The sequence below is a fragment of the Columba livia genome, chromosome 3 (assembly GCF_036013475.1).
Source record: "Columba livia isolate bColLiv1 breed racing homer chromosome 3, bColLiv1.pat.W.v2, whole genome shotgun sequence".
Taxonomy (NCBI): Eukaryota; Metazoa; Chordata; class Aves; order Columbiformes; family Columbidae; genus Columba; species Columba livia.
Genome location: NC_088604.1, coordinates 91056857 through 91073631, shown reverse-complemented (window position 1 = coordinate 91073631; position 16775 = coordinate 91056857). Strand labels below are relative to the sequence as shown.

The following is a 16775-nucleotide window of genomic DNA, read 5'->3' as shown; positions in this document are numbered from 1 at the left end:
ATGAACATTACATATAGGGAGAGAAAGGCAAGTGCTAGTGTATAAAAGTAACAAGACTTATTTTGAGTATATATGAAGGAGTAGAATAGGCAGCAAAGGTATTACTCATTATTAGAACTCGCTCAATTTTTTTTAATCATATTGCTTTTTCAATGCAAAAATTACATTTTTACCCAGTTGTGTGCATTTCTGTGGAAATGCTACTGAGTTTTCATCATGAAAAGAATGAGGTACTTCAGTTTGGCTTGGTCTGAGAAGAAATGTTCTGGTCTGTAGAACTGAGCCTAAACAACCAGTTTGATATTAAACTCCTTATTTGTGGTCCAGCATCTCAGATGATGTATCTAGTCACACAGACAAGGCCCTGGTGCATCACACGAGTTGTAAGTATAAACACAACAGCAGTAGGAGGTTCTTCAGAGGACCCAGGCCATGAAGAACGATGGGACAAATCATTAAAATTTCTGCTTCCAGAAGGCATTGTGCAACTGCTAGCAGAAGCATTATAGTGTCACATTAACTGTAGGTTTTTTTCACATGTTCCAAGCAAAATTTTTTCAGAACCTTCTGATTTCACCTGACATGGGACAAAACCATATGTTAAAATATTTGAATCTCCGGTGAAATGGAAACTCTGACTTTTTTTTCTCCCCGGCACAAATTATGAGTAAGGAAGAACAGAACAAGCACTCATTACTGGCCAAGTGAGTACGTTTCATCTACGAACCAGCTGGCGCAGAGGTCAAAGTACATGTTTCCACACAAATAGGAACAAGACTTGGGTGTATTATTTCACGATTGATTACACAAAATAACTTTAAAAGAAATGTAAGATTTTCTGAAGGGCAATACTCTGATACAGACTGGATAGTAAGGGCCTCTTCCCCCTGAATATTACTCCTTTTAGAAAGGTTTTAAATTGATAGAAATACTCATACTCCAGCATTCTGCACATACAGGTACAGAGGAACTGTGAAAGTAAACACGAACTTTGGAAAAAGATTAATTTCTCATACTCTATTCACATAAACCTAGTCACACAAATTTACACCCTCAATAACTTTGATGTGTGCTACACCACAGGAATTCATATGAAAATATCTCTATTTTTCTTTCAGACACTTTGCCACATGATACTTTCAAGTATCTCCCAAGTGTTTCAAAGTTACATTTTCATTCACTAGATGCACTTCTTAGCTCTAGAGGACTGTTACCAAAAATATTCAGTAAGATGGGTACCTGTTGAATTACACTGAAGATGCAAAAAGCTAATTTGATCGATGGTTTCTCCAGGCTGTGTCATGTGGCGGAAATCAGGGGTTTTTTTAATCAATGCTTTTTCTCCTTTCTGGGAAACACAGAGTTCCTTCTTTCTCCAGCTTTACTCTACCATGTTCTTGTTGGGTCTGTGTCACGCTGACTTTACATCTCGACTTTACATCAAGAACCACATAAAATGCTCCTTCAAGTACAGAGAAACTAGTTTTGTAGAAAGTCCACAGATATTCTTTGCATGTGCGTTGAGTACAATGGCTCTGCATCCCTCTTGTAATGGCTTGGATCTTACCTTAAACAGTGTTCAAAGAGTTGCTTTATTTTCAGGTTAGAGCTGGTGCCAATCTTCATACGCATACAGACACGTCTAACTGTTGAGTTTCTTACTGTAAGAATCTATTGTTTTTTCTCTATTTGCTTCTGCTCCCTCAAATGGTCATTTTCCAAGTTCAAGGCAGCAAGTTACAGAGTTTCTATGGAAATTTTTCTTCAGTACTCCAGAAAACAACACATTTCCTTGTAGTTAACCACTATATACACTTGATATGGTACATTGAATTTCAGTTGTTACTCTCAAGGACATCTGTTGAGAGTAAAGCACTTATCTTTCCTTCACCTTATTATCCAGTAGAAAGAAAGTCTTGCTATTGCAGATGGTAAGTATCTAAAAGAAGGTAGAATTGGATCACATTTGTTGTTTACATGTTTTCTAGTGATATAAAACACTGACAAGGTCTCCAGAAGCTCATACATGTCTAAATCTCAGGGTCTGGAGTTTGCAGTGCTTAAAACATACTTGACTTGGAATTCACATGCTTTTGTAAAATTTCATTCTGATTGTAATGTTTTTTCCAGTATAACTTACAGCTGGGTCTCTAAAATGTAGAAATTCTGCATTGACCATTTGCTAATTACTTTTGCCTTCAGATTCCTATGCTGAAAATCTGCAAATATTTTAAATTACACAGCTATGATCTCCCATCAAACAACACTTCACATATATTTATGGTGAAAGCACTCTAACACTGTAATGTATTTGTTTTCTGCTACTGCTTTTGCTTGACTGGTGCTGAGCTAACTATACAATGGTGTTCTACTTCCTGCTTGTTGTGTAATAAAGTTAGAGTTATCTAGGTGTTTCTATTTCTCTTACAATTTTCATGTGGGAAATTCAGAGCAGAACATAGAGATTCAAACTCCACAAAGAAAAAAGCATACAAAAGGCTGTACCAATTAAATTTCTGCTTTTTGTGTCTAAGACAAGCACATTCATCATGGGGTGATGAATCATTTTCCTAAGTCATTCACAAAATAGGTTCCTCTTACACTGCTTTGTTCAAGAGTGCCAAGTTTTTCAGCACGCTGATCTCAAAATTCATCCACACTATTTGCACTCATATGTTTTATGTGCTTCAGCTTGTTATATGGGTGTTTCAAGTGCGTTTTCCATCAAGAGATGATTTGAGGAAAAGGAAGGGGATAAAGTAATCCTGATAGTCCACATCAAATACAGACTTAGCAGTACAGCAACACATCTACCAGCACAGTGTACACTGTCCATGCACATTCTTTACTGGCAAACGAAAGCCCCCAAACCAAAATCTGGATCTTTTTGCAAAGACACAAGGGCTGCCTTTGCTTTCACTGTATCAGGCACATGCGTTGTGTTCCTTCTCATCAGAAGACAGACTCATGTTATTGTACTTGGACTTCTCCTAACACTGGCTTTGAGAGCAAGCTTTGAATACTACACATTATTTCAATATTCTAATTAATTCTTTTAAAATGTTTTAGTATCTGCTGTGACTACTGTTTACTTCTGAAAACATTAGGCTCTAATTATAGAACAAACATAGCGTATTCAAAATCACAGTAGCTAGCAAATTTGATAAATACGTCTCTTTTCTCTTAGTCTACGCAAGGCATACAGGAAAATGTGGGGTTCTTTTCCTCGACCCTGTCAAGCTAATGTATCTGACTGGGCTGAGCACTGCTGGCTGTGGGGACCTCTGAATAGTTCTACAAACCCCTTCCCAGACTTCTGGAGTAGGGTCTGTAGCTAGGACACCCTTCTCCTCAGCAGCCCTCTGTTGTCTGAATTATCCAGTAAGTTTAACAGTGAGTTTATGACGGAATAGTCTGCAAGCACTTATTTATACCGGGACTGAGGTGAGGACTGAACTGTGCCCCTTTCACCTGTATTAGATACGGCTGAGAATCCCAGGCATTTGCCCCAACTGCTGTCCATTGCTTTTGGAGGAACTGCAACTCTAGGATTTACATCATTTTGCATCCCACCTTAAAGGAACTGCTGCAAGACATCTACAAGTTTCTTCAAATCCACAGAATGTGACAAAAGTCCAGTCCAGAGATGAATGATCTTCATAAATTAGCTAGAAGAGCAACATTCTCCCCTCTTCCAATTAAATTAGGTGAAAACAGGAACTGAGGAGGGCGTAGGCCAGAGTAAAGGACAGCCTGAGGCTTCTTGAGGTCTCTGACCTATTCCTCCCAGGCTAGTATTATTATGCTGACACCGTGCAGTAAAATCTTGTTACATACATTATTTCAACAGCATAGCCATATTAGAATTATAAAAGAGCTTCTCTACGTTTTATCAATGTCACCTGTTTTTTCACTTTTTGAAGAACAAAGTCTTTTTGCATGGAGTACACACACGTGTGTAGCGTGCCTCTGTATTTCTATATTCTTGTTGCAACTTGTCTTGACACAATGAAAACTTGTTTTGAAAATACTGAAAGTCTACAACAAGCCCTTTTGGGTGCTAGACAAGAGGATTTGTCCTCCTGTGCCTACACAGGCACACCCAGCTGGTTTGCTTCATGGAACCCCTAATAATTTATCTCCCATATAGAAGATATTTACTGTAATGCTCTAAACTCTCCAGGATTTGCTGTTTGTTTATACCAGCACAAAACCAAAGATGCCAACCTTTCTCTTTTTTTACGTATAATTGTTTTCTTTTAGAATTCCATTTGTCAGGAGCTATCTAATTCAATGTGATTAGTACTAATTAACAAAAGGAACGTAATAAATTGTTAAACTAATACCACTAGCAGGTTTGTATTTAGGTCATATTGCATATGAGTGCTCATTAGGTTCTTGACAGGTGGTTATTCCCGCATCCTGCATCTCTACGCCTTGAATTTAACAAGGGCTGAACACAGAAGTGTGGAAACCTACTGAAAGCCTATTCTTTTAACGGGCCTCATGCCAACGTTCGAGGCATAGTTTTCTCCTTGTAAACTCAGATGCAAGACATTTAAACCTCTTTGCTATTTTTACTATATATAATGCATTAAAAACATATTTCCACTGGGTGAACCATGTTGTCTATTTATTCCCAGGCACTTGCACAGCATTCCTCACCAGGCTAAAGCTGCACGAGCACTCACGGCAGAGCAGAATAATCCAGTCTCCTGCTCTGGGTTAGCTATGGGGTAACAGCAGATTAATTGTACACTAGCTATTTTATGACAGAGCTATTAGGAGAAAATTGGTGTTAAAAGAAACTCTCATTCTCTCCAGATCTAAGATATTACAGTGACTGAAGTGACAAATAGTTCTCAGCGCCCTGACTTTTGGTTGCAGGGCTGGGCCCAGGCTGGGGCAGGCAGGGCCACAACGTGGCTGGGTGCCAAGTGGCAAAGGCTCAGGAGCTAATGAAAATCAGGGCTGTTATGGCATGTGCGAGGCACTCGGGAGGCAGCAGCATTGCTAAACCGCCGTTTCAATCTCGACATCGCTAAAACTTACCCAAGCACAGTGGCACAACGATAAAGGCACCTTCCAGGATTTATTGCCTCAAATATACATAACGATACTTAGCACATACTCGTGTTTCTAAACTAAGCTTCTTGATGGCATGCTCTTTGGGATGTGGTTTATAATTTTCTTACTAGGCAGCTTTATCTATAGCAAATATTTTGCTTTTATGTGAAATACAATGTCTACACAGTTCTCCATTTTATACATCTCCAAAACTGGCGATGCCAAGCAAATATCTGAAGTGTTTATACAACGGCAAGACAATAGTTCTTAAATTACTGCTACTGTAACTGGCTAAACACACAAATGTGCAAAGGAGTCGGTGCACAATGCCATTATGCTGCTAGCAATCTTTTTTTTTTTCCAGGTGCCAAACAAATTCATGACATAATCTCTTCCTCTTCTAATATTTCCACCTCTCTACCTCCCTTTGCTGTGACTTACCTACTACGAGGTTTGTAAACCCCCACTTCCACCTGCCAGGCTACACAAGGCACTGACTGTGGCCAGACTGATGGACAGGACAGTAATCAAGCGGCAATAGAGCTGGAGGGCAGCCATCAAAATACAGGTTTTTAAGAAATACTGTTGCCTTCAGCTCAGTTCAGAATATTACATAACAGAAAACAGCCTCCGAAATCACAGAGCAAAACGTGCTACTCAAACCATAACAGGAAACAGAAGGAGTAGAACTACTGAAACCAAGTACATATCTGAAGTTTACACGTTAACTTCATGTCCAAAAGTTTTTTTCTGTATTTTACTAACAATGCCTTTTTCCTCCAGAAATTTTTGTTGGAGTTCTTACCATTTCTGATTCAAGTCACACAGAAAGGTATAAGAAATGGTTATAGACATGTTTTTCAATGGTTTGCTAACTGCAGAAATAACAGGTGGCTTTACTCCATATGAAGCAAATGAAAACAAAAATTTAATTTGGTTACACACTTGTGTGTCTGATCCAAAAAACTATTATATCAATTGATTTTATAAATAAAGTCAAGAATTCAACTAAGCTCTGCTGTAAAAATTAAGACGGCTTTGCTGCCTAACTTACCAGAATGCAAAATGAATCTTGACAATCTGTTCAAATCACAAAACAACCATAAATATAACAACCTGACTAAAGGCAAAATATAAAGGAAGGGAGTTCTAGGGAACTGCTGCAGTGCCAGGACTATAGATCATTATGTAGGCTGGCAATTAATGTTTATTTTCAGGCAGCAGCATAAGTAGGGTCACCTCTTTGCAAAAGGTGGTAACTTTGTTTGGAAGACTGTGCATGCTCCCAAATGCATGGACCTTTACTGACAATTACAGATACAATTTACAGCTACAGGATGTACACAATCGGTGCATATAGACCAAGGCCAGTAACTATGCAAGCAATTGTCTGAATCATCTGGAAATCAAGATTCTGGGATTGAGTGTCTCACAGGTTTCTGATAGAGATGTAAGGTTTCTGGTATTGATATAAGGGAATATATAAAGCTGTATTGCTCAGAAATACCCCACAGACACAGTGGCTTACAGTGTCTTAAAGCATACATAGCAAAAATGAACCTCTCATTTTGAAACTGTTTTATCAATGCCTTCTGCTTGCCAGTTCAAGAGATAAACACTTCACTTCCTTCACCTTCTCCACAACGTACATAAATAGACTTGCTTCAGTCGGATGAAGGCTTGTGGTCTTCTATCATAGCAAATTTTGCTTCTGCTTTCTTTACTTCCATTTTCTCCCAGGATTACTCAGAGCTGGGGTAGCGAGTGTCTGCGAAGGGGGCACTGGAATATCTCTGTCACAGCACAATCACTCCACTTCCTTACCAGTGGATCATGAGAATGACATTCCAAAGCCATCATGGAAAAATTCGATCTTCATACAGTCTTTTAAAATACACTGTTAATTCACAGGAAATTTCCAGTCCTATGAGCTATAGTGTGACAAGCCTGCTCTATTTTTCCTATTTGCTGAAGTGCCACAGCCATATTTTTCCACTCCAGGTAAAGGTTAACTTCTTAAAGAGATACTGTTTATTCAAGACACTTAATATTTCCTCTTATCTTGGCTACATAAGTGCACACTGAACTCTATTGTTGGAGAGCAATTATTTAGCAAACTATTTAGTAGATTTGAAGGAGAGAGTCAATGCCAGAGAAGATGCAATTAGGAACCTCTTCTCAATATAAAAGGCAGGGTGAACAATGTGATGAAAGTAAGAAAGTAGGGCAGATATAAAAAGTAGAAGAAAGCAGAAAAGATTGGGCAAAAACACATTCAGGAGTGAGGCTTGTAAGGAAAGACAAGTGTAGAGATTGTAGAAGAGAGGAGATCACAGAAGTAATAATAGAATTTGAACGATCTTCAAAACATTATTGAATCTCTTAATTGCACTTCAAAGGCAGAAATGAAGGGTTACACCACAGATCCATCCATAACAAGTCTGACAACCAGCATCCCTGAAAATAAAGTTTGCTTGCAGGTGAAAGTGCTGATTTCATCATGCCATCCGCTTTGCTTTGCCAGATCGTTTATCAACAGGGGCCGAAGGCAACATACCAAAACATAAAAGAAACCTCCTTGGATATTCATTAGGACAAACCAGTCAGAAGGAAAGGGATGAGATGCCACACACCTGTGATTACATAGAAGATATTAAAACAGTTATTTCGCTTCGCTATTTAAAAGCCCTATATATAAATATTTGCTGTTAGAAGTAAGAGGAAATTCTCAGTCAGACATCTCTCCAAATGGGGAAAACGGACAGGAATAAACTCTCAAAACTGCTATGTAAAAGCAGAGTAATGCAGATCAAAAATGAATTTGGGGAACAAATTATCCGTAGCCCTCCAAACAAAAACTCGTCAGACAGTACGAAAGCCAGTCAAAACGTAAAAAGAACACTCAGAAGAAATAAATTCACAAATAATAAATGAAATTGGTTTTGCATCCGAGTTCACTGCCGAGGTACTTAGAACCCTGCTTTACAAGGGATGTAGTGAAAAACCTGGCTCGCACACAAACGCAGCCAAAAAGGTAATGAACAAATCAACACAACACCCACAAGCAAACCAGCAGGCCCAGATGATATTCATACCCCAGAGTTCCAGAGAAACTCAACTGTGAGAAAGTTAAACTCTTAAATAACTCGTAACCTTCTGCTTCAAACAGCTTGGCACTAAAGAAGTGTGATGTCAAAAAAGGTCTGGGAGGACAGAGGGAACAGTGGACCAGTAAATCTTATGTCTGTACCTTACAAATTAGTAAAGACTGCTATAAGAAACCATATATATATATTAAAAGCCTAGAATTAGTGGACTTGAGTAAATATGACATTGGGTAGGATTCAAACTTATGCTTCACAAATCTCTTATTTTTTTAAGGTACCAAAACCATATGGATAAGGCAAATTCAAGTGACACACACTGCTCAACTTTCCTACAGGGATTTGGGAAGGTTTTTCAAAGGCTTTTAAAAAGCTGAATTACCATAGCAGGAAAAATGATCCATGAGTGGATAAACAGCAGTTCAACATAAGACAAAAAAAGACAGGAATGAATGATGATGCTATTAGGGTGAAGCAACCTGAGAAATGCACAGAAATGGGTGTTTTGACCCATGTTGTTCAACATATTCCTACATGATCTGCAAAAGTGAGCAAAAGAAGATGGTGAAGTTTGCTAACGGGAAGGAAAAATGAGACACAATTATAAGGAACTGCAGATGGTTCTTCCAGCACTGGGAGACTGGGAGACAACTTACCAGGTGAAAAGTCAATATGGATAAGCATGAAAGGGAGACATGTGAGGAAGACGTAAATTTACTCACACAAGCAATACAGGCTCTGAAAAAACAGACAGCAAGGAGATTTTGGTGCTAAAATGTCAGTGCAACCTTCAGTTGTACGTAGAAAACCAAATCGCACATTATTAGAGCCAGAGTAAAGAGTAAACCAGACAAGATCGCTACATCACCATACAAATGCATGGTGAATGTATGATGAGTAACATACCTTTTCCTGTCTCAGAAAGAATAGGATATAAATAAAGGGATAAAGAAGCAGGACAAGGGTGATTAGAAACATAGAAAGGCTTTGTAGGAGGAAGGAGTGAGCAGAGCAGGAGAAAAGGTGACAGAAGAGACATGAAGAGGTTCAGCAGGGATTAATCATTTGCTGCCTCTTTTCATACAAGAGCTAGGGAGTAACAACTAGAGCCAGCAGGAGGTAGGAGGGCAAAAAGCCGACAAAGCTTGTTCTTCACATCACATGTTCTCTGTGCAATCTCTTTCCACACAATTTTTGTGATGTTATGATGTGGGTTGCAAAAGCAAACAGAAGAAAAGCTAAGTAGGGCTATTAGACAGAGACTAATCTGGGATATAGAAATCCTTGAAGATGGTAGAACATGCCAGGAAAATACGCTCTGCCATGCTCTTCCACAGGCATCAGCTACTGCCTCTTGATAGAGACATGATATTGGGCTAAATGATTGTCGAGTTTGACCTAGTATGACTGTTCTTTATGTTTAACACAGCAACTACAAATAGTACCCAAAGGACGAGACCATGGAGCTCACCTACTATTTTTACCTAGCAGTTTATTTTGTAATTGACCAAATAACTGTATTTCTCTGGGTTATTAAACCTCAGCTCCTTCCAAAACCGCTTACTTCTCTCCACCCTTTTCAGTCAAGCAAGGGAGGACATTTTTTTGCATCAGTTCCTAATGACAATTCTCTGCTCTAATAGAGATCCAACAGCTTTGACACTTGCATAATGGAGTTCTCTAATGAAGCCAAATCAGACAGTTCAAAGTATTTCCAGAACAACACCCAACCGTGGTTATCTAAAAGCCACCTACATTAAATTCTAGCCTTTCATTCCTATAAAGCAGTTTTCTTCCAGCAAAGTGCTATTATATTCCACTTCTATCAAGCCAACTCCTCCAACGTCTTCTGTGCATTTCTGTTTCAATACATGAGAATTCTTTTTTTTTCAGAAAGAATATTTACTATATATCGAAACGCAGGTATGTATAGTTCACACAGATACATAATGTCTTCATAAAACCAGAGAAAAACTAGTTGCCTAACATTTTATTTCCAGGCACTTCCTATAGCACCTATACGCCTCATATTTAAATCGTTGTTTTTCTTTTCCCACAGTCAAAGCTTTAATGGGAAGTGACCAGAAACAAATACCCAGGCCCTTCTGTCTTGGCTGAAATCCACATAATGCATGACAGCACTGAAGATCCCTGGCAGGCACCTGTCAGAAGCTAACATACCATAACTTAAGAGTCAGACTTAATTATCCAAGGAGACATTTAAAGAAAAGTACATGAAAAATATGACTCAAGAAGTGCGACTATCATATGTATGCACTGTACGCTGTAGTGGATGCAGAGGAATAATGTCAAAATAAAATAATATCCCCAGAAAATTCTAATTAAAAGCCATTTCTACTTTGCCTATTGTAGCTTACAATCAAAATAATTTTGTTATTAAGGTATGCTGGTAAATCAACTGCAGAACATTTTACAAGGACAAATACAACCATTACGGATTTTAACGAAACATTTTTTTTTCCATTTGCCTTTCCATTTTTTATGTATATTTCTGATCACATCACAGTCCCACAGAAAGTAAGAGTTTTGATTTAATGGTCTATAAAATTGAATTAAATTCTTTGTAAGCTTCACACGGCTGGGTCATCACATCTCTTCTTGCTGTGGCTGTTACAGTATATTGGCCCTTTTGTGTTCTGAAAAAGAGCCCACCAGCGGCAACAAAATGTCACTCTTACTTGATTTCAGGCAAGAAAATCAGTTTTCTTCAGTTTCTGATGCGAGATTATCGAAAAACAAAGTTAAACAAGTGACCCAGCTCAACACCTCGCCCCATAGTTTGTACCTACCCCACTGCTCTTCTCCAGAAAGAATCATCTGAGCCTGGCAAATGTTCCAACAAATGCACACACACCTAAGGAATCCCCACGTCTCGATGTTTTCTGCTTCTGTGGCCTGCTCTCACTTTCCTAAATGTCTTTCTAAGTTTAAGGTAACACGCAACAGAGCCAAAGATGGTCAGAAAACTTCGTGAGGAGTGTACGTGTAAATGCAAACAAGTTGTTTTTTTGAAATCTACACTTTCAAGATGCCTAATGTGCAAGAAAATCACACAATACATGACAATAAAATTTGCTACTTTTACAAACAAGCAGGAAAAATACTGAAATACAAACCAAGTAATAACAAATTAATTATTACCTGAAGTACACCTATCAAGGAGAGAAGATTATAAAAAGGTGCAATGTTCACATGTAAACATTATCACGAGATTCCATGTAGCAATGGTGGGAAACAAAAGTTTCAAGGAAAGAGAGAAACCTGTTACTTTAAAAGAATTCAAAATGTAGTAATAGACATTGTTCTTGAAATGTGAAATAATTCTGACTTTATAATAAAAAAATAGATGAGTTGAAAAACTGGTTAATGTCAAAATAAAATAAAACCCAAATCATTAGGGCACTCAAAATTTACTAAATACAACAGCAAGTCTTTGCCATATTACAACTGAGTTTGTCAAAACAGCAACACTTGTCCCTATTTTTTTTTTTTTTCCCCTAAATATCCTTTAATTAGACCAAAAGATGCATTTCCTCTCCTTACCAGGGAAGACAAAAGGTTAAAGCAACCATTTCAGCCAAATAGCAACCTGACACTTTCCGATCACAGGACTCTTGCGCCCAGCACAACCGGGAGCTGCTGCTGTAGTTCACACAAGACGCATCTGCATATGATCTTAAATTGCACTTGACCTTATGGCAGAGCAACAGCCAATATACAGTTGAGAGCACTCGAGCCCTTTTAAGCTTTCACCCTTACAGAGCCCCGAGGGATATGTAAAATTAACACCACATTCAGCAAACACCCGTGAACGGCCAAGGATCACGATGTTATTCAGAAACCAGTTTTATCAGCACCTTGAAAGAAAAAGAATATGAACCCTCGGAACAACCTTTTATTGTGATACCAGTTTTCCATCCTCCTATTTTTAATGATGAGTAGGTGGATTTATGTAGGATAAAAGAGTAAACTGAGTCCTGACTTGCTCTCCCTGAAGTTTAACCTAAGTCTACAGAGCAGCGCTGGGTCACACAGAAATTGGGCCAGAGTGCATCTGAGAACTGAACTTAATTTGTGTGAACAAACAAGCTTTATTTACAGTATTCTTTCATAAAACCCCAGGCTCAGAGTCTGCATGTTCTTTAAAGACTCCATTTATGTACACTTGAATGCCTATTTAAGCAAAAAACAAGAGAGCTTTCCCATGGAAACCACACAGAGATGTTTTATTTCACACGTACACCACAAACAAGGCTGCTAACTTTCCATAATTTACTGTATTTTCTTAGGCTGGCTATTGTATTTTAGGACCAAATCCTTTGGAGAAGTCGCTTACGCAGGATGCCACAGACATATAAATAAATGATCTAAGAAAGGCAAAGCCTGAGATGCGAACTGAGAGGAAAAGGCGTTTTGGCAGCTTGAAAGAAGATTTTAGTATTTGTTGCTTCCCTGTTTCTAGCTGGAGGAAGAGGTTAAAATTTTGAGTTTAGTTGAGAAACAAGCAATCCGGAGGCACTTGGATTCATATTATTTAATCAAGACTTGATTCGTCCCTTAGAATTAAGCCAAGCCAGAGGGCAATCCCTGGGCTAAGACGACAGCAACCTTCAGCTACCAGATGCTATCTCCCAGCGAGGAATCTCAGCAGGCCTCAAAGGAGCCAGATGATTTTAAAAACTGCTTAAGAGATAAACTCAGTTTTGCAGACTTTTATTAGACAGGCATAAATTGGTCCAATTATTTCAGCAAGAACACAAACAGTTTTTCTCTGTGAGTGAAGAAGATCCTGCTAAACTGATACTCTGATTTGAGAATTTGCCTTTTAGATTTAGGTGATAATGTGTGTAAGTGTGAATGCATACCATCTATTTCTATATGTATGTATTTTAGGGGAGTAATTTTGCCCCTACTTATAATTACTACTGGTTGTCTCAAGGTTACAGGAAAGGGCTAAGTCCTAACTTCAAAAGAGATGCCTACCTCTGCTCCAGGGCCACAAAGATAAGCAAGGATACCAAGATTTTCAAGTTTAGCCCTTCAGCTGAAGGACTGGATGGGCTCACCTGTTTGGAAAACAAAACAAACAAAGAAACCCCACAAACAAACCAAAATCCTAAAACCAAACCACCACCAAACCAAAACAACAAAACCAACCCTGGGAGAAGGCTGGGCACAGAATCAAAGTCCCGTTGGCATGAACTTACGACAGCTCTGCTTGTGAAAAAGCAGGCTGTGTTGACTTGCTGAAAACAGAGGCAGAGTTTGCCAGAACTGAGGATGAGGAAGTCTCTGAGTGGTGGTATTTCAGACTCTGCGGTGCTTCTACATCCTATAAAGCAAGGTGGCATACATGCTGCAACGTGTGACTGGACAGGCGGAGAATCCAGCTGGTGCAAGAGCAAGAAAAAGCCGTCCTTGGTGGTGTCTTAAGCTACAGGGAGGAACACGGTGTAAACTGATCCCTCAAGTGTCTGAGAATGAGGGTGGAGAATTTGGTCAGACACCAGAACATCAAGTGGGAGATCCTGTGGCCCTAGAACAGTATGGCCGGAAAGATAAACAGAGCTGTTCTGTCTCAAAGGATGCCAAGCACTTGGGAGACCATTTGGCTAAGAGGGAAAAAGACTACATATAAGCAAAACCTAATAGATAGTATTTAGAAACACAAACAAGTTGTCTCTGATTTATCCACGGCTAAATTTACTTCTGCGGAGCAGAATTACATTGCTTCTAGAGGCTGCATCTTTTATTCATTTGGGGTATTTTAATTTGGTGCTTAAACTAATATATTTTATTGTAACGCTTTCCTATATATCTACCTATATTCCCATATACTTGGTTCATGACATGGTTACAGTAAAAATAAAGTAGAACAAAAAAGTATTTGGTTGTGTTGAAACCCACTAACCTATTCTAAGAAGCCCTAGCAAATATTTTAAGCACTGTTTACATAAGATACTCAGTCTTTCTTAAAATATGCTAAGACGTATCATAGCATCATACTTTTCTTGACAGAGATTTATTTATGGTACCTACTCAGGAATCACTAGTTGTTCCTGCAAGCAAAGCGCTTTTAACTAGAGCAGCTTCTGTCTCTTTGCAGCTCAATGATAGTTATTTCAGACATCGCAGCATATTTTCTTCCCCCGCTTCTCATCATCTTTCTCTTATTACGTATCCAGTGTAAAATTTAAATGCAAAGGTTCAAACATAAGAGTGAATAACCTCACAAAAAGTACATGTGATAGTAAGTGTACACATTTAGTGCTTTCTGAAAGAACTGTTATAGTACTTCTAAATTTCAAGTGCAGAGCAGAGAAGTCCATTTGTATACACTCACTCAAAAATGAATGCACTTAGCAGACAGCACATAGGTACTTGTAAGCTTCCAGCTGCAAAGAAATGCATTTTGTAGTATGGTCATAAAAAAGCCACAGTAATGTTTCCAGTTATTGTTTCAATTTTTTTTTTCCTTTTTTTTTTTTTAACTAAATACTCCTAATATTCTGCTAGAGAAAAGAAACAAGTCCATTAAAAAAAAAATAATATTTGATCAAGAAATGGCTCTCCTAGACAGCATGGTACTAAAACCAACTACTAGCAAAAAATTTATATTACAATGCATCAAAATCCAAAGTAAAATGTCACTTGATGTTCTCCATAAAATTTGAATTATTTCAAAATCTGTAAACACTTCAGTCAATTGTTGTTTGCTTCCATCCTTTCCAAATTACAATCAGTCTCTGACCATGCCATTCATTTGATTTACTCAGCTTGAACTATTTTCATTCGGCTCTTATTTATGCATCTTCGCTAATTCAATTTAATCTTCTGATTGTCATTCAAAACATTCATTCCAATACGCCTTATTATTTATGCAGTTTGATGCCTCTACGTGCTGAACAACCGATAATCAGCCTGCTTAAATCTGTTGCTGTTATAACATTTTTACACTTTGTAAAATCGAAATGCGGCAGTGAGGCCGTTGCCCATATTGCTCCATTCAGGTAGAATCTGTTTTGCTTCATTAGAAGATGGGGATGTGCAAAGTGGTGCGAAGGGGCACCACTGTCCCCGGCAGCTTGCCCTTGCAACAGAACCGCTCTGGGGAGGCTGTCCTATCCTCTTTAACTGGAGGGGATGCTCGGGCTGAAGAGGTGTCTCCCCTTTCTGAACCGAGGGCTTGCAGAAAGACTGCAGATGAAACAGCCTGAGGTTCTCTGCTTCGAGCCAACAGAAAAAGCAGTAAAAAACAAAAAAGGGACATTCAGTCTGTCAGGTAACTTTCTGAAGTTCTGAAGTGCTTCCCTCCAGGGTCCTCCCTGCACAGAACCATGGGGTTACCTTGCCTGACTGCTCCCACACAGATGGCTCTGGCTGGGGGCTGTCCTGTCTGCTCAGACTGACAGCTCCTTGGAGCAGAGATTGTCACCACTCTGTGCCCGTACAGCGCCTGGCAGACACAGCCTTCTTTTGATCAGCCCTCTGGCACTCATGTAATGAGCATGAGTAATTAAGTATCTGTCTGTACTCATATACGGGAACGCAAAGACTGTATAAGAACAAAAACAGGTTCAGCTTTTGTAACGCTGGAAACGTACAGTTACATCCATGAAATTTCTACCGACAGATGATCAGGTAACAAATGGAATATTTTGTAGGAAAAAGCAATCTGACTTACTTGGCTCTCTTGGCCATTTCGTTGCCATCCCAACGGGGGCTGTATGGGTAATTCTTCTGGGCCTGGGAGTAGAGCTGGCCACTGTTAGTGAAGTGGTAGACGGACTGAAACGTCAGGGTCGGTTGGTCTCGAGGAAAATACAGGGGTAGATCGACTGAAATTAAAACCAAAAGAAAGAAAGAAAGAGTCAAAAACATACCATTGCCATATTTTTTTTTTAAACTGGGAACATATTAATTTCTAGTGAAATGTGACAGAAAATGAAAAATTGATTAGTTCTAAAATACACTGTATTTCTTATAAGTAATGATTCCAACATATTGCTGTATGGGACACGTTACCAAAACATTTTTGTAAAGTATGTAATTGAAAAACCTGCTTACCTAATGTATTTCTATGTTAATCATAATGTTTACACCACTATTGTTTTGTTATAGAAAAAATAAGTTATTTTCCTTTAGGGTGAAATTTTCCTTTTCAAAAATTTACAAAATACATTATCTGCTTCAGCCAATTCATTTTAGTGCCCCTATGGACATCAAAAGCATTATCATTCTCATTTTACAGCTGTCTAAGACCTAAGCGGACAAATGATTCGATAAAGGATGTAGAAAGATTCAGTCACATGAGTTGGAAAAGATCTCAACTTGCTGTCATCTGCTAGACAAAAAAACCCCCATAAATCCAAAAACACACTGCAAAGTCATTAATACCCAAAATATCTCACTAAAAATAAAAATCAGAACCTCTTAGTTCCCTTTGCTTATCACTGTCTCATGATCAGCTAGGTCTAGCAGAACAATAAAATAGTCTACAACAGTTAATAATATGGTCAGAAACTGGGTTTTGACTTAATTTTTTCATTGCTGGGTTTATAGTTTAACAAAAGAATGTGCATT

General features: G+C 38.6%; 1 protein-coding gene across 2 annotated transcripts in view; it reads right to left on the bottom strand.

Moving 5' to 3' along the window:
* BABAM2 (BRISC and BRCA1 A complex member 2) overlaps window positions 1-16775 on the bottom strand; it is a 172846-nt gene that overhangs the window by 6607 nt on the left and 149464 nt on the right. For both annotated transcript variants that reach the window (XM_065058171.1, XM_065058172.1), the window contains exon 11: window positions 15877-16030. In XM_065058171.1, coding sequence (XP_064914243.1) covers window positions 15877-16030 — 154 coding nt within the window. The remainder of the gene's footprint in view (window positions 1-15876; window positions 16031-16775) is intronic.